The sequence below is a fragment of the Nomascus leucogenys genome, chromosome 14 (assembly GCF_006542625.1).
Source record: "Nomascus leucogenys isolate Asia chromosome 14, Asia_NLE_v1, whole genome shotgun sequence".
Lineage (NCBI taxonomy): Eukaryota > Metazoa > Chordata > Mammalia > Primates > Hylobatidae > Nomascus > Nomascus leucogenys.
The window spans coordinates 25,995,660-26,020,565 of record NC_044394.1 but is presented as its reverse complement, the minus strand read 5'-3'; the positions used below and the strand labels follow the sequence as shown (position 1 = coordinate 26,020,565).

Here is a 24,906-nt window from a genome sequence, read left to right as displayed (position 1 = left end):
CCTGTCTCTACTAAAAATACAAAAATTAGCCAGGCGTGGTGGCATGCGCGTGTAGTCCTAGCTATTCGAGAGGCTGAGGCAGGAGAAGCGCTTGAACCCAAGAGGTGAGGTTGCAGTGAGCCAAGATCAAGCCCCTGCATTCCAGCCTGGGTGAGCGAGACTCTGTCTCAAAAAAACAAAAAAACAGTTTGCTCCTAAAGCATTTACTGTATATTGGGTAGGCAATAAAATTCCCTCAGTATATCTGCATGATAAAATACGTTCATTCACTTGGCCTGTTTTTGACGTCTACCCCTATATTTAATTGTTAAAGCCTTTTTCCTTTTAATTGTGAATTTTAAGTAAAGTGTGCGTCAGGCCAATTAATTTTATGGTTCCCTCCCCCCTTTTAAATAGTTCCTGAATGTTCCAATGTTTCGAAATGTCTCTCTGAAGTGCCTCACTGAGATTGCTGGTGTGAGTGTAAGCCAATATGAAGAACAATTTGTAACGCTATTTACTCTGACAATGATGCAACTAAAGCAGGTAATGTAATACTATCTTGAAAATTGGCTGAATAATTTTAGTGCCTTAGAAAATACCAAATTCCAAATGAGTTACTTTAGAAAAACGTATCATAGATAAGCCATAATCTTGTATTTATTACGTAAAATTTGTAGTAAGCTACAAATTTTTATGATGTTTCCAAAAATTTCTTAAAATTCAGGTTTGGGGTGTGTTGTGGTAATTTATTTCTGCACACTTTAGGAGCTTGGTCTTTTGGGAGATGCCTGACCAGACAGTGGGAAACCTGGGATTTGTTCCTGACATTGTGTCTGAAGGAATTCTTTTCAGCCCTAGTTTGATTGGTTATCTATTAAATGATCTAGAAGGTTATTCATAATAGTGTGTTCATGGCCAGGCATGGTGGTTAATACTGTAATCCCAGAACTTTGGGAGTCCAGAATGGGAGGACCAGTTAATGCCAGGAGTTCGAGACCAGCCAGGACAACATAACCAGACCATTCCTACGAAAGATTTAAAAAATAGCTAGCTGTGGTGTTGCACACCTGTAGTTCCAGCTACTCTGGAGGCTGAGGCAATAGGATCACTTGAGCCCATTGATTCAAAGTTAAAATGAGCTATGGTCACACGATTGCACTCCAGCCTGGAGGACAGGGCAAATCCCTGTCTCTTTTAAAAAGCAAGGAAAGATAGATTACTGTGTATGTTTGTGATCTGAATGAATGAATTGATTATTTTTACATTTTCAATGTCAGTGAGAAAGGGATAAGTCCAATACTAGAAAAATTTAAAGGCTGTGATAGCGGCCTTACTAGTTGCAATGTAATTTATTTGAGAAGAGTCAAAATCTAGGTCCTAGAGATACAAGAATAGGTATACCAGACCTAGGAGTTCTGTATGTGGTTTAATATTAGCAAAAGGGTGTTGGGATATTAGGGCTTAAAAATAATAGTGTTGGCTGAGTGCAATAGCTCACACCTTTAATCCCAGCACTTTGGGAGGCTAAGGTGGGAGGATTGCTTGAGCCAGGAGTTCGAGACCAACCTGGACAACATAACAAGATACCATCTCTACAAAAATGTTAAAAATTAGCTTAGCGTGATGGCACATACCAGTGGTTCCAGCTACTCAGGAGGGGCTGAGGTGAGAGGACTGATTGAGCCTAGGAGGTGGAGGCTGCAGTGAGCTTTGGTCATAACACTGCACTCCAGCCTGGACAGAGTGAGACCTTGTCTCAAAAAAAAATAATAAAATATAAGTGTCTTTTGTTGTTTTATAAAATGCAAACTGATTGTCCCTTTTAAAATTTGCAGATGCTTCCTTTAAATACCAATATTCGACTTGCATACTCAAATGGAAAAGATGATGAACAGAACTTTATTCAAAATCTCAGTTTGTTTCTCTGCACCTTTCTTAAGGAACATGATCAACTTATAGAAAAAAGATTGAATCTCAGGGAAACTCTTATGGAGGTAAGATGTGGAGCCTTTGCTCCTAAAATTCTGTTCTACCTACTAATAACTCTTAAAAGTGCCTTTTTTCTAAAATGTATATACCTTTTGAGATTTCTTATTACTTAATATTTTATCTGTGCATTATATATATTCTCAATTCTGAATTACAGTTATAAGCCCAGTTTTCTGATTTTATGTTCTCCATAAAGCTAGGACTAAAAATTTATAATCAAAATTAAATTACTAATTATTATATCATTTCTAAGGTTAAAATTCTAAAGACCTTATTTTAAAATTTCAGTTTTAATTCAAATAACATACATTTGTTCATTTAAAGATACACAATTCATCGTGTAATCCCAGCACTTTGGGAGGCGGAGGTGGGTGGATCACTTGGCAGGAGTTCGAGACCAGCCTCTGGCCTACATGGTGAAACTCCGTCTCTATTAAAAATACAAAAAAATTAGCTGTGTGTGGTGTCACGTGCCTGTAATCCCAGCTCCCAGCTCGTCAGGAGGCTGAAGCACGAGAATTGCTTTAGCCCAGGAGGCTGAGGTTGCAGTGAGCCAAGATCACCTGGGTGACAGAGCAAGACTGTGTCTGAAGGAAGAAAATCTCTCTCCTTGTCTCTCTCTCTCTCTCTATATATATATATATATATAAATTTAAGTGTATATATATATATAAACATAAGTATATATATATATACACACACATAACATACACACAATTCAGTGGCATGTTAGTATATATACAATGTTATATAACCATTAATACCTAGATCCAAAACATTTTCATCACCCAAAGGTGACCCTTTACCCATAAAACAGTCACTTTCTCCTTTGTTCTCTCCCCAACTTCTGGCAACCATTATTTTGGTTTCTGTTTCTGTAGATGTATCTATTATGATTATACCATATAAAGGGAATCATGCACCTTTTGTGTCTGGTTTCTTTTATTTGGCGTCATGTTTTCAGTGTTCTTCCATGTTGTAACCTTTATCAATACCTCACTTTTTATCATGGCTGAAGAATATTTTCATTGTATAAATATTCAGTATTTTTTTTGTTGTTCTGTCCTCTGTGATGCACATTTGGGTTGTTGATACCACTTGCCTGTTGGCACCCAAGGCCTTTTAAATGTCGTTCCATTAGGAGACATGATAAAAATATGTATTGATCAACAACTATGTGAGAGATTTTTGAAGTGCTTTAGGGCATGTCAGAAGAAGCAGAGTTACTCCAGAGTTTACTGTCTATTTGATAAGTATTGAAATCTGAGTTGTGATGAATAAAACATGAATTTTTATTTTCCCTTAAGGTGTAACAAGTGAAAAGCAATTTGAAGTTGGTAATGTTTAAGAATTATTTTAATAGTTTTGGTCTTCTGTGTAGGCCCTTCATTATATGTTGCTGGTATCTGAAGTAGAAGAAACTGAAATCTTTAAAATTTGTCTCGAATACTGGAATCATTTGGCTGCTGAACTCTATAGAGAAAGTCCATTCTCTACATCTGCCTCTCCGTTGCTTTCTGGAAGTCAACATTTTGATGTTCCTCCCAGGAGACAGCTATATTTGCCCATGTTATTCAAGGTAACAGGGTGGTTGGTTGAGTGTTCTTCCTGTTGCATACTGTGGTTTTGAGGTCTGAATGCAAATACTTCTAATTTATGTAAATAAATTAGCTATGGCCGGGCGCGGTGGCTCACGCCTGTAATCCCAGCACTTTGGGAGGCCGAGGCGGGCGGATCACAAGGTGAGGAGATTGAGACCATCCTGGCTAACACGGTGAAACCCTGTCTCTACTAAAAATACAAAAAAATTAGCTGGGCGAGGTGGCGGGCACCTGTAGTCCCAGCTACTTTGGAGGCTGAGGCAGGAGAACGGCGTGAACCCCAGGGGGCATAGCCTGCAGTGAGCCGAGATCGCGCCACTGTACTCCAGCCTGTGTGACAGCAAGACTCCGTCTCAAAAAAAATTAAAAATAAAAAATAAAATAAATTAGCTACAAAAAGAGAACCCAACAACTTCTCCATGGGTGTGGAAAACTAGAACATGAAAAGAGTTGAGTCTAGAACCTTGATTCTCAAGAGCGTGGTCCTTGTCTCAGTATCAACATTGCTTGTGATTTCGTTAGGCAAATTCATTGGCCACCTGCCAATGTACTAAACCAGAGTCTAGGAATGAGACACAGGATACTCCTGTAACAAAAGTTGGTTAAAAAAAAAATCACATTAAAACACACTGAAATAATTGTTAAGCCATTTTTGTAGAATTACAGTGAAAAAAAATTTTTCTTTTGGAGACAGGGTCTTGCTCTGTGGCTCAGGTTGGAGTGCAGTGGCATGGTCATAGCTCACTACAATCTTGAACTCCTTGGCTGAAGCAATTCTCTTGTGTCAGCCTCCCAAGTAATTGGTTGCAGACGCACCACCATGCCTAGCTAATTTTAAATTTTTTAGTTTTACTTTATATTTACATAGTTTTTTCTGTTGCGCTTTAAGCCCCAGTATTTTTATTGTTTTAGAGATTGGGTGTCACTGTGTTGCTCAGGCTGCTCTCAAATTCCTGGCCACAACAGTTCTTTCTGCCTCAGCCTCCGGAATAGTTGGAATTACAGGCATGAATCCCTACACATGGCTGGCCTGTGGTTTTTTTGTTTTGTTTGTTTTTAACTAAGCTTCTACACTAATGATTTCAGTGATCTAACGATTTTTTTTCTTGACTGATATATTGTTGAGTATAGGTCCGTTTATTAATGGTTAGTCGAATGGCTAAACCAGAGGAAGTATTGGTTGTAGAGAATGATCAAGGAGAAGTTGTGAGAGAATTCATGAAGGATACAGATTCCATAAATTTGTATAAGAATATGAGGGAAACATTGGGTAAGTTAATAAATACTGTTAATCTTTACCTTTATAAATCTATTCTGGGGTGGAAATACATTTTAGGAAATGTACTTGTAGTTTCTAAATATTTTCTAAACGTATTGTTAATCATCAGTAAAACTCTATGCTCATTATTTGCATTTCAAACCATTTTTTTCTTTGTAGTTTATCTTACTCATCTGGATTATGTAGATACAGAAAGAATAATGACAGAGAAGCTTCACAATCAAGTGAATGGTACAGAGTGGTCATGGAAAAATTTGAATACATTGTGTTGGGCAATAGGCTCCATTAGTGGAGCAATGCATGAAGAGGATGAAAAACGATTTCTTGTTACTGTTATAAAGGTATGCAAGGGATAGGTATGAATTAGAATTGCTAAATAAGTATTATGTTGTTACAGTAAATAATACAAATTTGTCTTATTTACAGGATCTATTAGGATTATGTGAACAGAAAAGAGGCAAAGATAATAAAGCTATTATTGCATCAAATATCATGTACATAGTAGGTCAATATCCACGATTTTTGAGAGCTCACTGGAAATTTCTGAAGACTGTAGTTAACAAGCTGTTCGAATTCATGCATGGTAAATCTCTTTCTTTACTATATTTTGTTTTTATTTTTATTGAAGAAAATAAATGAATGTTTTTGTCTTGTTAGAGACCCATGATGGAGTCCAGGACAAAATAAATGAAAGTTTTTGTCTTGTTAGAGACCCATGATGGAGTCCAGGACATGGCTTGTGATACTTTCATTAAAATAGCCCAAAAATGCCGCAGGCATTTCGTTCAGGTTCAGGTTGGAGAAGTAATGCCATTTATTGATGAAATTTTGAACAACATTAACACTATTATTTGTGATCTTCAGCCTCAACAGGTATGTTAAGCACTGAGCATATGTTATTTTTAGAAAGTAACACCTGTATCAATCTGTATGTATCAATGGAAATAGGAGGGCAACTATTGTTTGATTAAATTTTCTTTCTTTCTTTTTTCCTTGAGTCAGGGTCTTACTCTGTTGCCCAGGCTCGAGTGCAGTGACACTATTACAGCTCACTGCAGCCTTGAACTCCCAGGCTCAGGTGGTCCTCCCACCTCAGCCTCGTGGGTAGCTGGGACTACAGACATTCACCGCCATCACACCCAGCTAACCTTTTTTCCCCCCCTTGGTAGAGATGGGGTTTTGCCAAGTTGCCCAGGCTGGTCTTGAACTCCTAGCTTCAAGCGATACGCTTGCCTCAGCCTCCCAAATGATTTTATATGTGTGAGCCACCACGCCCAGCCTGGTTAAATTTTCGTAGTGAGACAGATTCTTGACGAGAAGGTTGTTAGGCTGTTGTCCTATGTAAAATTATTCCTAACAAACAAAATCAGGTGTTTTTTTTTGTGTTGTTGTTGTTTGTTTGGGGGGAGGTGTGTGTGTGTGTGTGTGTGTGTGTGTGTGTGTGTGTGTGTGTGTGTGTGTTTGAGACGGAGTTTCGCTCTGTCGTCCATGCTGGAGTGCAGTGGCGCAATCTCGGCTCACTGCAACCTTGCCTGCTGGGGTCAAGCGATTCTCCTCTTCAGTGGCTGTGATTAACAGGTGCGTGCCACCACGCCTAGCTAATTTTTGTATTTTTAGTAGAGACGGGGTTTCTCCATGTTGGTCAGGCTGGTCTCAAACTCCTGACCTCATGATCCGCCCGCCTCAGCCTCCCAAAGTGCTGGGATTACAGGTGTGAGCCACCACCATGCCTGGCCAGTTTGGGTTTTTTGTTTGTTTGTTTTTTGAGATGGAGTCTTCCTCTGTCACCCAGGCTTGGAGTGCAGTGGTGCAATCTCGGCTCACTGCAACCTCTGCCTCCCAGGTTCAAGCAATTCAAGCCTCCCAAGTAACTGGAATTTTATAGGCACCTGCCACTACGCTTGGCTAATTTCTTTGTATTTGTAGAAGAGATGGGGTTTCACCACGTTGGTCAGGCTGGTCTGCAACTCCTGACCTCAAGTGATTGGCCTGCCTGGGCTTCTCAAAGTATTGGGATTACAGGAGTGATCGACCGCACCTGGGCCAAAATCAGTTTCAAGACATTTGTGAATTGCTTGTGTGTGGTTTTCCTTATTAGGGTGTATAACATAAAAGTTAAATTGTCTGCTTTTTAAAATAGGTTCATACGTTTTATGAAGCTGTGGGGTACATGATTGGTGCACAAACAGATCAAACAGTACAAGAACACTTGATAGAAAAGTACATGTTACTCCCTAATCAAGTGTGGGATAGTATAATCCAGCAGGCAACCAAAGTAAGTATTTCTACTTTTTCTTAAAGTTTTCATGGGATTTAACAAGACTGTTCTTTACAAATGTATTGAATTCAAGCCTTTTAACATGTATGTGTGATCCATAAGTGCTTTTATGTGTGGCTTTGTACATTTTATTTATTTATTTATTTTTATTTTTTTTTTTTTTTTTTTTGAGACGGAGTCTCGCTCTGTCGCCCAGGCTGGAGTGCAGTGGCACAATCTTGGCTCACTGCAAGCTCCGCCTCCCGGGTTCACGCCATTCTCCTGCCTCAGCCTCTCCAAGTAGCTGGGACTACAGGCGCCCACCACCACGCCCGGCTAATTTTTTGTATTTTTAGTAGAGACGGGGTTTCACCGTGGTCTCGATCTCCTGACCTCGTGATCCACCCGCCTCGGCCTCCCAAAGTGCTGGGATTACAAGCGTGAGCCACCGCACCTGACCTGCTTTGTACATTTTATTATCTGGGCCGGGCGTGGTGGCTCACGCCTATAATCCTGGTGCATTGGAAGGCCGAGGCAGGCGGATCACTTGAGGCCAGAAGTTCGAGATCAGCCTGGCCAACATGGTGAAACCCTGTCTCTACTAAAAATACAAAAATTAGCTGGGCGTGGTGGCACATGCCTGTAATCCCAGCTACTCAGGAGGCTGAGGCAGGAGAATCACTTGAACCCAAGAGGCAGAGGTTGCAGTGAGCCGAGATTGAGCTACTGTACTCTAGCCTAGACGACAGAGCAAGACTCCGTCTCAAAAAAATAAATGAAAAATCTGGGCCGGGCACGGTGGCTCACGCCTGTAATCCCAGCACTTTGGGAGGCCGAGATGGGCAGATCACGAGGTCAGGAGATTGAGACCATCCTGGCCAACATGGTGAAACCCCATCTCTACTAAAAATACAAAAATTAGCCGGGCATGGTGGTGGGCACCTGTAATCCCAGCTACGCGGGATGCTGAGCCAGGAGAATGGCTTGAACCCCGGAGGTGGAGGTTACAGTGAGCCAAGATCATGCCACTGCACTCCAGCCTGGTGACAGAGGAAGACTCTGTCTCCAAAAAAAAAAAATCCGTACTATAATTTTCATTCTCATTTGATATTAAAATAGGAATAGGCCAGGTGGGGTGGCTCACGCCTGTAATCCCAGCACTTTGGGAGGCCGAGGCGGGCGGATCATGAGGTTAGGTGATCGAGACCATTATGGCTAACACAGTGAAACCCCGTCTCTACTAAAAATACAAAAATTAACTGGGTGTGGTGGCGGGCGCCTGTTAAGTCCCAGCTACTCAGGAGGCTGAGGCAGGAGAATGGCGTGAACCCGGGAGGCAGAGCTTGCAGTGAGCCGAGATCACGCCGCTGCACTCTAGCCTGGGAGACAGAACGAGACTCCGTCTCAAAAAAAAAAACAAAAAAAAAACTGTATTACTTCATTCTTAAGTACATATAGACAAAAAGGCTTTTGTGTTCGTTTTTACCGTTTGGGATTATAAATATGGTTTAGGATAAGGGAAGTGTAATGGCTTTTGCTTTGGTAATTATGTGGATTTTTTTTTTTTTTTTTTTTTTTTGAGATGGAGTTTCACTCTTGGTGCCCAGGCTGGAGAGCAGTGTCGTGATCTCACTGCAACCTCTGCCTCCCAGGCTCAAGCAGTTCTCCTGCCTCAGCCTCCCAAGTAGCTGGGATTACAAGCAAGCACCATCACGCCTGGCTAATTTTGTATTTTTGGTAGAGACAGGGCTTCTCCATGTTGCTCAGGCTGGTCTTGAAATCCCGACCTCAGGTGATGCACCCAACTCAGCCTCCCAAAGTGCTGGGATTATAGGCGTGAGCCACCTCACCTGGCCATGATGTGGATAATTCTTTTTTTTTTTTTTTTTTTTTTTTTTTTTTTTGAGACACAGTCTCGCTCTGTTGCCCAGGCTGGAGTGCAGTGGCGCGATCTTGGCTCCCTGTAAACTCCATCTCCCGGGTTCACGCCATTCTCCTGCCTCAGCCTCCCGAGTAGGTGGGACTACAGGCGGCTGCCACCACGCCCGGCTATTTTTTTTTGTATTTTTAGTAGAGACGGGGTTTCACCGTGTTATCCAGGATAGTCTCGATCTCCTGACCTCGTGATCCGCCTGCCTCGGCCTCCCAAAGTGCTGGGATTACAGGCGTGAGCCACTGTGCCCAGCCGTGGATAATTCTTATGTGATGAATGGAATTTGCTTTTTTTCCTCCAAGAATGTGGATATACTGAAAGATCCTGAAACAGTCAAGCAGCTTGGTAGCATTTTGAAAACAAATGTGAGAGCCTGCAAAGCTGTTGGACACCCCTTTGTAATTCAGCTTGGAAGAATTTATTTAGATATGCTTAATGTATACAAGTGCCTCAGTGAAAATATTTCTGCAGCTATCCAAGCTAATGGTAGGTGATTCTGATTTCTTATACAATGCAGTCTAAACAAATCACTTCTCTTCTGTTGCCTTAGGTCAAACATTTGATGTTTTTCACAGATTTAAATCAGACCTCCCATTTCCCAGATGACCCTAGACATATTTAAAACAGTTATGTATACCTTTCCCTTTTAAAAGGGAAAGCTTATTTCCCATAAAGCTTATTTTCCCAATAAATTTTGTGAACTTTTGGCTTTAAACTTTTTAATGGTAAAATGGAATTGCATCTAATGTACACCTGAGTACCACTGTATAATTTTAGTGGTAAAATTAGATTCCATTTGATTCTATTTTGTAGGTGAAATGGTTACAAAGCAACCATTGATTAGAAGTATGCGAACTGTAAAAAGGGAAACTTTAAAGTTAATATCTGGTTGGGTGAGCCGATCCAATGATCCACAGATGGTAAGTGAGAGATGCTTTGCTTTTGATTTTTAATGTTGATGCTGTGTTTTATGGAATATGCTATACTCTATTGTGTGCATTTTGCTAATTTAAAGCATATCAACTTTGTGGTTATTTTATGGCATTTTATTTATTGTAGTCCTTACATTAATATACTAATAGCTATATTCCATCTTCAAAAGAAACTGCTGTTAATCAATAGCGAAGGGTGGTGATACGTAACAAGATAGCTAAGAAAATTGGGTCATTTTATGTTTCCATAGATAGGTTAGGAGGATTTAGTTAATGGACTATAGGTGCAGTTTTTGCATTCCTCTTTATATTTATTTATTTATTTATTTATTTATTTATTTATTTATTTATTTTGAGACAGTCTTTCTCTGTCCCCCAGGCTGGAGTGAAATGGAGCGATCTTGGCTCACTGCAAGCTCCGCCTCCCGGGTTCACGCCATTCTCCTGCCTCAGCCTCCCGAGTAGCTGGGACTACAGGCGCCCGCCAACACGCCCGGCTAATTTTTTGTATTTTTAGTAGAGACGGGGTTTCGCCGTGTTAGGCAGGATGGTCTCGATCTCCTGACCTTGTAATCCGGCCGCCTCAGCCTCCCAAAGTGCTGGGATTACAGGCGTGAGCCAGCGCGCCCAGCTTTCCTCTTGATTTTTAGAACAATTGCTAGAGCTACAAAGTTGTCATTACTTTACCTCTTTAGCAAAGTGACTGCTTCACAGATTAAAGGCTTGAAAGTCTTTTTTACACTCTTTTTAAATGATTTGCAGAAAAGGAAATCATTTTCAGTAATAAAAACCAGCTGTGTATGCCTTAACTTGTAAAATTGTGAATTAGTTTTAGGTTTTAACTGTATCGTTTCATTCTTTTTATTCACTTGAGCCTTGGGAGATTCAAAAAAATTCTATTCTAATACTGCTATTAATTGGAATAGTGTTTTTTGTTTGTTTGTTTTTAACAAGTGTGCTAGTTATTTTCATAATTTTGAAATTTCAATATTGTTTCTTGTTAAGGAAATACTTTTCAGTACACTTGTTCTGAATATAATTCTTGTGGAATACTTAAGTTGGCTAACCTAAATACCGAAAGGTTCTGAACATGTGTATTATGTGATCAGAACTGTATTTAAAATTTGAAAGCAGAAAGTAAGATGTATTGAAGGAATTGTGATGTTTGTAATTTACAAGAAGCTTGGGCACATGTCAGGAGCACAGTGGGAATAATACAAAGGGTATCATCTTTTATAAGTAACATTAATGTTAAAGTTTGGGATATTTGTTCACATGAAACACTATGTTTATTTTCCTTGTCTTGGCTTTTCACGGTGGCTCATGCCTGTAATCCCAGCATTTTGGGAGGCCGAGGCAGGTGGATCACTTGAAGTCAGGAGGCTGAGGCATGAGAATCACTTGAACCCCGGAGGCAGAGGTGACAGTGAGCCGAGATTGCACCATTGCACCCCAGTCTGGGCCACAAGTGGGAAACTTCGTCTCAAAAAAAAAAAAAAGAAAGAAAAGAACAAGAAGTTACTCTTTAAGTATAACCCAGTTTACTTAGAATCATGAAAATCCTACTGGGCATCATAGCATGCACCTGTAATCCCAACCACCAGGGAGGCTAAGGCAGGAGAATCACCCCAGCTCAAGTCCAGTTTAGGCAATATGGCAAGATTCAGTTTCAAAAAAATAATAGAAATCCATAGTCTTTCTTATTTTCTGAGAGTAATTGATTGATGTTATTTCTGCTTGTGAAAATACTCACCAGTTAGCATTCATTAGATTAAAGCATTAGTCTGAGTTGGGCGGATCATGAGGTCAGGAAATCGAGACCATCCTGGCTAACACGGTGAAACACCCCGTCTCTACTAAACATACAAAAAATTAGCTGGGCATGGTGGCAGGTACCTGTACTCCCAGCTACTCGATAGGCTGAGGCAGGAGAATGGCGTGAACCTAGAGGCGGAGCTTGCAGTGAGCCGAGATGGCACCACTGCACTCCAGCCTGGGCGACAGAGCAAGACTCCGTCTCAAAAAAAAAAAAAAAAAGACATTATTGAGGGCTCGCTGGCTGCCATCTTACATATACAGTATACATAGAATCCTGATTCTGCCACCTAGCTTGGAGCCACCCACTGAATTTTGAGCCTCACTTTCCTTATTGTAAGAGTTTTGTAGCTGGCCATGGTGCTATACCTATAGTCCCAGCTACTCAGGAGACCGAGGCACAAGAATTGCTTGAACCTGGGAGGTGGAGGTTGCAGTGAGCAGAGATCACTCTGGTCTGAGTGACAGTGAGATTGTCTCAAAAAACAAAAAAAAGTCTTGAATGACACTGTGTCCATGAGACTTCCCAACCCATTGTGATTTCCTGCTTTCTTTTGCTAAAAACTTTTAACGTAGGAAAACCTAATACAAACACAAGATTTTCCTATTTTCAGTAGATGATCATGCTTCATCTTATAGACAAGAATAACCGTGTTGTTTAAAATAGTCACCATGTACCTAGATTAAAACATAACTTTTTTTTTCCCTCCCCAACAGGTCGCTGAAAATTTTGTTCCCCCTCTGTTGGATGCAGTTCTCATTGATTATCAGAGAAATGTCCCAGCTGCTAGAGAACCAGAAGTACTTAGTACTATGGCCATAATTGTCAACAAGTTAGGGGGACATATAACAGCTGAAATACCTCAAATATTTGATGCTGTTTTTGAATGCACATTGAATATGATAAATAAGGTGTGTAATATTTGAGTTATGTAAGGGGGAAATTCTGCAGGATAGCCTTAATTCTTGAAAGCTAAAGTATATCTATGGATATAACATAATTTTAATGCCATGGAGTTTAAATATTTAAACTTGTATATTAGGGAAATACTTTCTTGGTTTTCAAGAACTTACTTCCCAGGAGTTTGAAACCAACCTGGGCAATATAGTGAGACTTAGGCCGGGCGCGGTGGCTCATGCTTGTAATCCCAGCACTGTGGGAGGCCGAGGCGGGCGGATCACGAGGTCAGGAGATCGAGACCACGGTGAAACCCTGTCTCTACTAAAAATACAAAAAATTAGCCGGGCGTGGTGGTGGGCGCCTGTAGTCCCAGCTACTCGGAGAGGCTGAGGCAGGAGAATGGCGTGAACCCGGGAGGCGGAGCTTGCAGTGAGCCGAGATTGCGCCACTGCACTCCAGCCTGGGCAACAGAGCAAGACTCCGCCTCAAAAAAAATATAGTGAGACTTCATCTCTACAAAAAGTTAAAAAATTAACCAGTCGGCTGGGCGCGGTGGCTCACGCTTGTAATCCCAGCACTTTGGGAGGCCGAGGCAGGCGGATCACGAGGTCAGGAGATCGAGACCACGGTGAAACCCCGTCTCTACTAAAAATACAAAAAATTAGCCGGGCGTGGTGGTGGGCGCCTGTAGTCCCAGCTACTCGGAGAAGCTGAGGCAGGAGAATGGCGTGAACCTGGGAGGCGAAGCTTGCAGTGAGCCAAGATCACGCCACGCACTCCAGCCTGGGCGACAGAGTGAGACTCCGTCTCAAAAAAAAAAAAAAATTAGCTGGGCATGGTGCCACATGCCTGTAATCTCAGCTACTCTGGAGGCTGAGGCAGGAGAATCGCTTGAACCCAGGAGGCGGAGGTTTCAGTCAGCCAAGATTGGACCATTGCACTCCAGCCTGGATGACAGAGTGAGACTGTCTCAAAAAAAAAAAAAAAAAGATAAAAAGATATGTTAAGTGGACACATTTTACACGGTAACTTAAATTTTTTTGTAATCTGTAGTGGTGGTTTCAAATTAAAAACAAAAGTGATAGTAGTAGTCTTACGGTAATAATGGTTTTGATGAGCTCTCTATTAAAAAGGTTATCTTTCTCCTTCAATTTGATAACTCTTGTGCGTTAACGGAACAGTTTCACTTTCCGTGAGAGGTGGATTGTATTTTATTTGGGTTTACCTTTCAGGAGGCATTCTATCTTCTGTGGTTTATTGAAAACTCCAAACATTTATACTGGATTAAGCCTTGCTTTTCCCCTACTGTCTAGCACAACGAAGACACTGAAACATTATTTTGTTTCCACTACTTATTTTTAGGACTTTGAAGAATATCCTGAACACAGAACGAACTTTTTCTTACTACTTCAGGCTGTCAATTCTCATTGTTTCCCAGCATTCCTTGCTATTCCACCTACACAGTTTAAACTTGTTTTGGATTCCATCATTTGGGCCTTCAAACATACTATGAGGAATGTCGCAGATACGGGTAAATAAAAGATGTTCTTTTATTCATTTGCCTGCCAATCCAAAAATACAAATATAGTTACATAATTATACATAGGAAAGTATTACTTGTTCAGAGTTTTGAGTGTATGAATTATATATATGAACATCTGAGAAAATCCTATAAGCAGTTTAATCAACTGTTCCACTCCACTCCAAGTGAGTCCATAGGCAGAATTGAGTTACGGGGAGAGTGGCCTAGTAATAATTGGTTTGTGTAATACAAAGTTCTACTGAGTAGTGATGTTGTAGAAGTTCAGAAGTGATGTTGTAGAGTTCTAAGCTTTTGGAAATGGTGAAAGGGTGGTAATAGTCATAACAGACTGTAATTTTTTTCCCATAGGTTTTTTTAAAATTTTCACGAGGTTCTTTATTTCAGTAGTTTTTGGGGAACAGGTGATTTTTGGTTACATGAGTAAGTTCTTCAGTGGTGATTTCTGAGATTTTGGTGCACCCGTCACCTAGGCAGTATGAACTCTACCTTATGCGTAGTCTTATCTCTCATGTGTATGAACTCTACCTTATGTGTAATCTTATCCCTCACCCCCTCCCGCCCTTCCCCACAAGTCCCCAAAGTCCATTATATGATCTTTATGCCTTTACATCTTCATAGTTTAGCTCTCACATAACTTAGATTATAATTTATAAGTAAGCCAGCATTGGATATAGTTGTATTCTATTATTAATTTAAGAAACCTTAGGCAAGTAATTATTAGTCATCATCCCAAAAAAAAAGGGAGAACAGGGTTAGATTCAGAATACTTTAATAAGAGCTAAGTACTATCATGAGTGCTGTCAGTCTGTAGTAACTTTGCATTGGTATTCTATGTCTTTTAGGCTTACAGATACTTTTTACACTCTTACAAAATGTTGCACAAGAAGAAGCTGCAGCTCAGAGTTTTTATCAAACTTATTTTTGTGATATTCTCCAGCATATCTTTTCTGTTGTGACAGACACTTCACATACTGCTGGTAAGAATTTAATACGATTTAAATGTTAAGTGCCAGCCTGGCGCAGTGGCTCACGCCTGTAATCCCAGCACTTTGGGAGGTCGAGGTGGGGAGATTATGAGGTCAGGAGTTCGAGAACAGCCTGGCCACCATGGTGAAACCGTCTGTACTAAAAATACAATAAAAAATTAAAAATACAATAAAAATACCAGGCATGGTGGCATGTGATTGCAGTCCCACCTACTCAGGAGGCTGAGGCAGGAGAATGGCTTGGACCCAGGAGGCAGAGGTTGCAGCAAACTAAGATTGTGCCACTGCATTCCAGTCTGGGTGACAGAGCGAGACTCCGTCTCAAAAAAACAAAAACAAAAACAAAAAAAACAAAACAAAAAAAAAACAAAAAACGCTAAGATCTATAGTTATATTACGTTTTGGAGTTAATAATTTTCTTCTTATCAACAGGTTTAACAATGCATGCATCAATTCTTGCATATATGTTTAATTTGGTTGAAGAAGGAAAAATAAGTACATCATTAAATCCTGGAAATCCAGTTAACAACCAAATCTTTCTTCAGGAATATGTGGCTAATCTCCTTAAGTCGGCCTTCCCTCACCTACAAGAGTAAATATACCTTTTAATAAACGTAGAATGTTCCTGGTCGGGCACAGTGGCTCACGCCTGTAATCCCAGCACTTTGGGAAGCCTAAGGTGGGAGGATTGCTTGGGCCCAAGAGTTGGAGACCAACCTAGACAACAAAACAAGATCCCGTCTCTACAAAAAAATTAGTCAGATGTGGTGGTGTGCATCTGTAGGACCAGCTGTTTGAGAGGCTGAGGCGAGAGGGTTGTTTGCATCCTGGAGTTTAAGACTGCAGTGAGCTGTGATCGCACCACTGTACACTAGCTTGGGTGACAGAGTGAGACCCTGCCTCTTTAAAAAAGCAAAAAAAAAGGCCACGCATGGTGGCTCATGCCTGTAATCCCAACACTTTGGGAGGCTGAGGTGGTTGAAGCACAAGGTCAGGAGTTCAAGACCAGCCTGGCCAAGATGGTGAAACCCCGTTTCTACTAAAAATACAAAAAATTAGTCGGGCATGGTGGTGGGTGCCTGTAATCCCAGCTACTCGGGAGGCTGAGGGAGAGAATTGCTTCAACGCAGGAGGCAGAGGTTGCAGTGAGCCGAGATCATGCCACTGCACTCCAGTGTGGGCGACAGAGCAAGACTGTCTCAAAAAATAAAAAGGCTGGGCACGGTGGCTCACGCCTATAATCCGAGCACTTTGGGAGGCCTAGGTGGGCAGATCACCTGAGGTCAGGAGTTCAAGACCAGCCTGACCAACATGGAGAAACCCTGTCTCTACTAAAAATACAAATTAGCCGGGCATGGTGGCGCATGCCTGTAATCCCAGCTACTCAGGAGGCTGAGGCAGGAGAATAGCTTCAGAGGTTGCGGTGAGCTGAGATTGTGCGATTGTACTCCAACCTGGTAAACGAGCAAAACTCTGTCTCAAAAATGAAAAATAATTCTTGATTTAAAAAAAACATTGGGAAGCTGAGGCAGCAGAATGGCTTGAACCCGGGAGGCAGAGATTACAGTGAGCAGAGATTGCGCCACTGCACTCCAGCATGGCGAGAGAGCAAGACTGTGTCTCGGGGAAAAATAAATCATTTTTAATCATTGTGTTTTGATTTGCAGTGCTCAAGTAAAGCTCTTTGTGACAGGGCTTTTCAGCTTAAATCAAGATATTCCTGCTTTCAAGGAACATTTAAGAGATTTCTTAGTTCAAATAAAGGTATGTATTTATTTGCTCTTGCAGAAATATTAGGGGTAAATGTGACCACTTAATTGTTACATTGTAGAATTTTTATCACTTGATTTGTCATGCCAAATAAATGGGGTTTCAAGATAATACATTTATACAATCTCTCTAATCAAAAAACCTGAGACTGGTAATAGAGTGAAAAACTAAAGTCCTATAAGGATAGATACATTTGAGATGTTATTCGGATAAACTTGATACTAATGTAATTCATTTTAGGTAGTCTTAAATGTATAATGGAATATTGGGTAAGAAAAACATTGGTAGTTCTTTTTATAATTTTATACCAATTTTGTTGAGGGAACCGTGAAAGTTACTAGATAGAATGTCTTTCTTCTGCTGTTATACAGTGCTTTATTCATACTTTTGGGAAGGGTTTTTCTTTGAACATCTTGCTTTACAGAAATTTGGAAGTACTGTGAAACCCTAAGTAGTTGATGAATAGTTTATCCATGATTGTTGAACAAGAGTCAGTCTCGTAAGCTCTTAAATATTTTCTCCAAAATACACAGGTTTTATTTTTTTTACTGTAAAAATATTAGCCAATTTTTAAAAAACTAATGAAAGTTAACCTAGGCTGGGCACAGTTGCTCATGCCTGTAATCCCAGCACTTTGGGAGGCCAAGGTGGTTGTATCAACCGAGGTCAGGAGTTTGAGACTAGTGTGGTCAACATGGTGAAACCCCCATCTCTACTAATAATACAAAAATTAGCCAGGCATGGTGGCGCACACCTGTAATCACAGCTACTTGAGAGGTTGAGGCAAGAGAATTGCTTGAACCCAGGAGGCAAAGGTTGCAGTGAGCTGAGATTATGTCATTGCACTCCAACCTAGGTGACAAGAGTGAAGCTCCATCTCAAAAGAAAAAAAAAAAGTTAACTGATAGCTATGAAGACTGATAATATAACTAAATTTAATGACAGTTATTAGCCTTAGGAGAAACATCTTTCTTGGTATCTTGGCATATGAAGAATTTTTAGCTGGGCGCTAAATCACACCTGTAATCCCAGCACTTTGGGAGGCCAAGGCAGACGGATCAGCTGAGGTCAGGAGTTCAGGATCAGCCCGGCCAACATGGTGAAACCTCATCTCTACTAAAAATACAAAAATTAGCCAGGTCTAGGCCAGGCGCGGTGGCTCACGCCTGTAATCCCAGCACTTTGGGAGGCCGAGGCGGGTAGATCACGAGGTCAGGAGATCGAGACCATCCTGGCTAACATGGTGAAGCCCCGTCTCTACTAAAAATACAAAAATTAGCTGGGTGTGGTGGACGCCTGTAATCCCAGCTACTTGGGAGGCTGAGGCAGGAGAATCGCTGGAAGCCAGGAGGCGGAGGTTGCAGTGAGCCGAGATTGTGCCACTGCACTCCAGCCTGGGTGACAAGAGTGAGACTCCGTCTCAAAAAAAAAAAAAAAAAAAATTAGCTAGGTCTGGTGGCAGGCGCCTGTAGTCCCAGCTACTCGAGAGGCAGAGGCAAGAGAATCCCTTGAACCCAGGAGGCAGAGGTTTCAGTGAGCTGAGATCGTAACACTGCATGCTAGCCTGGGCGACAGAGCAAGACTGCCTCTCAAAAGAAAAGAGAAAAAAGTGTCTGGGTGCAGTGGCTTATGCCTGTAATCCTAGCATTTTGGAAGGCTGAGACAGGTGGATTGTCTGAGCTCAGGAGTTTGAGATCAGCCTGGGCAACATGGTGAAACTCTGTCTCTACTAAAAATACAAAAAATGAGCCAGGTGTGATGGTACCTGTAATCCCAGCTGCTGGGGAGGCTGAGGCAGGACAATTGCTTGCACCTTGGAGGCAGAGGTTGAGATAGTGTGCTAGGGCTACAGAACAAGACTCTATCACAAAGAGAACAAAAATTTGTGTGAATACATAGTAGGTGTATATACTTAGGGGATGGGATGCATGAGATACTTTGGTAGAAGCATACAATGCATAATAATCACATTGAAGAATATTTACTGTAAGGTATCACACCATGTTTTTTTGTTTTGTTTTTTTGAGACAGAGTCTCGCTCTTATCACCCAGGCTGGAGAGCAGTGGCGTGATCTTGGCTCACTGCAACCTCCACCATGCAGGTTCAAGTGATTCTCCTGCCTCAGCCTCCCAAGTAGCTGGGATTACAGGCGCCTGCCACCATGCGTGGCTAATTTTAGTAATGACAGGGTTTCACCATGTTGGCCAGGGTGGTCTCTTGACCTCAAGTATTCTTCCCATCTCTGCTTCCCAAAGTGTTGGGATTACAGGCGTGAGCCACCGTGCCGGGGCCCGTGATTCTTTTGTAACCCTTTTCCTCCCCAGTTAACAGGTTTGAGGTTCATTCAGCTATGTTGTATACTGTACCCCTATCCTATAATTTAAAACCCAGCCACTTTATGGATAATTTATATTCCTTCTCTAAAAAGGAAATTGCTCATCTATGATTTCTTTCTTTGCAAGTTGAAGTTTATTGTGTTGACATTTCAACTATCTGTTTTTACAGGAATTTGCAGGTGAAGACACTTCTGATTTATTTTTGGAAGAGAGAGAAATAGCCCTACGGCAGGCTGATGAAGAGAAACATAAACGTCAAATGTCTGTCCCTGGCATCTTTAATCCACATGAGATTCCAGAAGAAATGTGTGATTAAAATCCAAATTCATGCTGTTTTTTTCTCTGCAACTCGTTAGCAGAGGAAAACAGCATGTGGGTATTTGTCGACCAAAATGATGCCAATTTGTAAATTAAAATGTCACCTAGTGGCCCTTTTTCTTATGTGTTTTTTTGTATAAGAAATTTTCTGTGAAATATCCTTCCATTGTTTTAAGCTTTTGTTTTGGTCATCTTTATTTAGTTTGCATGAAGTTGAAAATTAAGTCATTTTTAAAAATTTTACTTCATGCCCATTTTTGTGGCTGGGCTGGGGGGAGGAGGCAAATTCGATTTGAACATATACTTGTAATTCTAATGCAAAATTATACAATTTTTCCTGTAAACAATACCAATTTTTAATTAGGGAGCATTTTCTTTCTAGTCTATTTCAGTCTAGAAGAAAAGAAAATGAGTAAAACAAATTGCGTTGTTTAAAGGATTATAGTGCTGCATTGTCTGAAGTTAGCACCTCTTGGACTGAATCGTTTGTCTAGACTACGTGTATTACAAAGTCTCTTTGGCAAGATTGCAGCAAGATCATGTGCATATCATCCCATTGTAAAGCGACTTCAAAAATATGGGAACACAAGTTAGTTATTTTTACACAGTTCTTTTTGTTTTTGTGTGTGTGTGCTGTCGCTTGTCGACAACAGCTTTTTGTTTTCCTCAATGAGGAGTGTTGCTCATTTGTGAGCCTTCATTAACTCGAAGTGAAATGGTTAAAAATATTTATCCTGTTAGAATAGGCTGCATCTTTTTAACAACTCATTAAAAAACAAAACAAAACAACTCTGGCTTTTGAGATGACTTATACTAATTTACATTGTTTACCAAGCTGTAGTGCTTTAAGAACACTACTTTAAAAGCAGAATAAACTTGGTTTACATTTATTTTTCCTTTATTGACTCAGATTTATTCCTATATTAATGATAGTGGGTATTTGTGTTTAAGTAAGTAACATTTTAAATGAAGTTGGACCCCTTAATTTACAAACAAGATTTCTAAGGTTATTGTTCCTAGTAAATGCAGCAGTTGTGTAAAATGAACATGTTCCTAAGATACCTTTTGTTCCCAAGAAACAAATTCCTCCGTGGCATTTTGACTCGTTTTACCTTTATTTGGTATTAGAGGGCACTTCCTGTCTAACTCTACTTAGCATCTAAATGTAACAAAGAATAAACATTAGCCTTAGAATGAGAACACAGATGTAACCTGGTACAAATACTAATTGTATTCTGACAAAATGTAAGTAAACTAAGTAAGTAGCCATGAGCCTTTAAAAAGGGTGAGTGGAGCCAGGCTTGGTAGCTCACACCTGTAATCCCTGCCCTTTGGGAGTCCAAGATGGGCGGATCACTTGAGGCCAAGAGTTCCAGACCAGCTTGGCCAACATGGTGAAACCCTGTCTCTACAAAAAAAATACAAAAATTAGCCGAGCATGGTGGCACATGCCTGTAGTTCCAGATGCTTGGTAGGCTGTTCCAGGAGAATCTCTCGAATTTGGGAAGCAGAGGTTGCCGTGAGCTGAGATTGTGCCACTGCACTCCAGCCAGAGTAAGATTCTCTCTCTCAGATATAGATTGATTTTTGGGGGGCGGGGGGTGATAGAATCTTGCTCTGGCTGGAGTGCAGTGGCGTGATCTCAGCTCACTGCCACCTCTGCCTCCCGGATTCAAGCGATTCTCCAGCCTCAGCCTCCGGAGAAGCTGGGACTGCAGGCATGCATCAACGCAACCAGCTAATTTTTGTGTTATTACTAAAGTTGGGGTTTTGCCATGTTAGGCTGGTCTCAAACTGACCTCAGGTGATCCACCCACCTTAGCCTCCCAAAGTGCTGGGATTATAGGCGTGAGCCACCGTGCCTGGCCTTCCCTATACATTTTATATAATGTGTGTGTAAATGGACAACTAAGGATTATCAGACATCTGAGGGCAGTTTCAATATGAATTTTAAAATGGAAATAAAAGGCAAAAGAAAAGTTGAGAGGTTTCTGCAACCAAGAAAAACAATACCGCTGTGTGCGGTGGCTCACGCGTGTAATCCCAGTACTTTGGGAGGCCGAGATGGGCGGATCACGAGGTCAGGAGATCAAGACCACAGTGAAACCCCGTCTCTACTAAAAATACAAAAAATTAGCCGGGCGTGGTGGCGGGCTCCTGTAGTCCCAGCTACTCGGGAGGCTGAGGCAGGAGAATGGTGTGAACCCAGGAGGCGGAGCTTGCAGCGAGCTGAGATGGCGCCACTACACTCCAGCCTGGGTGACAGTGAGACTCCTCAAAAAAAAAAATTGAAATTCCCCAAAAATAGAGGGAAAAAATAGATGCAAAATATAAACTTAAAAATTTGAGGACCACTTCATAAGTAAACATGAGTTCCAAATAGAAGAAAACGGAGTGTATGGAAAAAAGGATTCAAGAGAATTTCCACAAACAGAAGGATATCGATTTGCTCATAACAAATCACCAAATACCCACCCCATAAGATACAAATACACCCCCAGTTGTCCAGGTGTAGTGACACACACTTGTCCTCTCAGCTACCCAGGAGGCTGAGGCAGGAGGATTCCTTGAGCCAGGAAAGTGGTGGAACACGCCTGTAGTCCCAGCTACTTGGGAGGCTGAGGCAGCAGGATCACCTCAAAGCATGCCGTTCAAAGCATGCTGGGCCTATGAATTGTCACTGCACTGCAGCCTGGGCAACACAGTGAGACCTCTGTGGGGTGCAGTGGCTCACAACTGTAAGCACTTTGGGAGGTGGGAGGATTGCTGGAGCTCAGGAGTTTAAGACCAGTCTGGGCAACATAGGAAGACCCTGTCTTTGTTTTAAATTTAGGCCAGGACTGGTGGCTCGTAACTGTAATCCCATCACTTTGGGAGGCTGAGGTGGGTGGATCACTTGAGACCAAGAGTTCAAGACCAGCCTGGGCAACATAGTAAGACCCCCTGTCTCTACTAAAAATATAAATATTAGCCCAATGTGATGGCACACATCTGTAATCCCAGCTACTTGGGAGGCTGAGGCAGGAGAATCAATTGAACCCAGGAGGCAGAGGTCGCAGTGAGCTGAGATCACACCGCTACACTCCAGTCTGGGCGACAGAACAAGGCTCTGTCGCCCAGGTGGGAGTGCAGTCGCGCAGTCTCAGCTCACTGCAGCCTCCGCCTCCTGGGTTCACACCATTCTGCCTCAGCCTCCCAAGTAGCTAGGACTACATGCGCCTGCCACCACGCCTGGCTAATTTTTTATATTTTTAGTAGAGACAGGGTTTCACCGTGTTAGCCAGGATGATCTTGATCTCCTGACCTTGTGATCTGCCCACCTCAGCCTCCCAAAGTGCTGGGATTACAGGTGTGAGCCACCTCGCCCAGCTTTTTTTTTTTTTTTTTTTTTTTTGAGACGGAGTCTCTCACTGTTGCCCAGGCTGGAGTGCAGTGGCACGCTCTTGGCTCACCGCAACCTCCGCCTCCTGGGTCCAAGTGATTCTCCTGCCTCAGCCTCCCAAGTAGCTGAGATTACAGGTGCCCACCACCACACCCGGCTAATTTTTTTCTATTTTTACTAGAGACGGGCTTTCACTATGTTGGTCAGGCTGGTCTCGAACTCTTGACCTTGTGATCCGCCCACCTCGGCCTCCCAAAGTGCTGGGATTACAGGCATGAGCCATGGCACCTGGCCATAAATAATTCTTATGAATGCAGTAGCTTGAAGAAATTTGTATTAAACTTGTAACAGAATCAGAGGGAGAAATAGAAAGTGGAAGCTGAAGAAACTTTATGCTCACATGAAGGAAATATTTATTTAGGCTTTGACTAAGAAAAATACGCAGAGAACGAGCAAAAGACATAGAATGAGACTGTGAAGCGTAAAAGTGAAATTAAGATGAAAGGCGGCCGGGTGTGGTGGCTCACACCTGTAATCCCAGCACTTTGGGAGGCTGAGGTGGGCGGATCATCTGAGGTCAGGAGTTCGAGACTATCCTGGCTAACATAGTGAAACCATGTCTAAAAAAACACAGAAAAATTGGCCAGGCACAGCGGCTCACGCCTGTAATCCCAGCACTTTGGGAGGCTGAGGCAGGCAGATCACAAGGTCAGGAGATCGAGACCATCCTGGCTAACATGGTGAAACCCCATCTCTACTAAAAATAAAAAATAATAATAATAAAAAAAAGCCGGGCATGGTGGCGGGCGCCTGTAGTCCCAGCTACTCGGGAGGCTGAGGCAGGAGAATGGCGTGAACCCAGGAGGCAGAGCTTGCAGTGAGCCGAGATTGCGCCACTGCACTCCAGCCTGGGCAGCAGAGCAAGACTTCATCTCAAAAAAAATAAAAAGATGAAAGGCACAGGAATGGAGAGATGGAAGGAGACAGAATAGGTTGACTGTACAGTACATTCCAGGGTGAATGTCAGTTTGTGATAAAGTGCTCTGCTGTTCATTTGAGTTGTGGCAAATAATTTAACTGTTATAACTGGTCTTCAAAATGTTGATCAACAGTTATACACACTTGGCCGGGCGCGGTGGCTCACGCCTGTAATCACAGCACTTTGGGAGGCCGAGGTGGGCAGATCACCTGAGGCTGGGAGTTTGAGACCAGCCTGACCAACATGGAGAAACCCCGTCTCTACTAAAAATACAAAATTATCCGGGCATGGTGGCGCAAGGCTGAGGCAGGAGAATCGCTTGAACCCCGGAGGCAGAGGTTGTGGTGAGCCGAGATCGTGCCATTGCACTCCAGCCTGGGCAACAACAGCGAAACTCCATCTCAACAAACAAACAGGCAAACAAAAACAGTTATACACACTTACTAAACTTTCAGTTGTTTCATACCCATAATGAATGCTTCCTTATTTTTATCTTGCAGTGGCTGGTGCCAGGGCAAGATCTCCTAAGGAGGCCAGATGAAATAAAACTGAAATCTTGTTCCGTGAGTCCAAGAGGAAATTTGACATGTATCAGCCTGTCTTCAACACCAACCAGAGTAATTTTCAGAACCTAGTCTTCCAGAATGAATTGAGGGGCAGAATTTGTGCTAGGCACTCCAACTTGATATAAATTAGTACAATTTTATTTCATATTCTACCTTATTCTCAAGTTACCAGATAGCTCTAAAGTCAATGAATTTATGGAAAATAGGTAAAATGAATTGATTAGTTCAGAATATTGGTACTGGATAATTCTTCGTGATTTAGTCATAGACATTAAGGAAAGCACGTAGGAGGGCATGTAACCCAAACTTCCTTCTGAGACATTCCAGCTAACTGGT

General features: G+C 41.8%; 1 protein-coding gene across 3 annotated transcripts in view; it reads left to right on the top strand.

The window, feature by feature from the left end:
• XPO1 (exportin 1) overlaps positions 1 to 20,533 on the top strand; it is a 61,782-nt gene extending 41,249 nt beyond the window's left edge. For 2 of the 3 annotated variants that reach the window (XM_030826992.1, XM_030826993.1), the window contains exons 9-24: positions 397 to 525; positions 1,818 to 1,976; positions 3,353 to 3,550; positions 4,704 to 4,842; positions 5,011 to 5,192; positions 5,278 to 5,434; positions 5,561 to 5,724; positions 6,992 to 7,126; positions 9,344 to 9,527; positions 9,855 to 9,961; positions 12,506 to 12,700; positions 14,052 to 14,220; positions 15,075 to 15,209; positions 15,651 to 15,810; positions 16,886 to 16,982; positions 19,495 to 20,438. In XM_030826992.1, the coding sequence (XP_030682852.1) occupies positions 397 to 525; positions 1,818 to 1,976; positions 3,353 to 3,550; positions 4,704 to 4,842; positions 5,011 to 5,192; positions 5,278 to 5,434; positions 5,561 to 5,724; positions 6,992 to 7,126; positions 9,344 to 9,527; positions 9,855 to 9,961; positions 12,506 to 12,700; positions 14,052 to 14,220; positions 15,075 to 15,209; positions 15,651 to 15,810; positions 16,886 to 16,982; positions 19,495 to 19,641 (2,457 nt within the window). In that variant the 3' untranslated portion in view covers positions 19,642 to 20,438. Of the gene's footprint in view, positions 1 to 396; positions 526 to 1,817; positions 1,977 to 3,352; positions 3,551 to 4,703; positions 4,843 to 5,010; positions 5,193 to 5,277; positions 5,435 to 5,560; positions 5,725 to 6,991; positions 7,127 to 9,343; positions 9,528 to 9,854; positions 9,962 to 12,505; positions 12,701 to 14,051; positions 14,221 to 15,074; positions 15,210 to 15,650; positions 15,811 to 16,885; positions 16,983 to 19,494 lie in introns of all 3 variants that reach the window. The other variant, XM_030826991.1, reaches the window with a different exon arrangement.
• Positions 20,534 to 24,906: the final 4,373 nt, after the last annotated feature.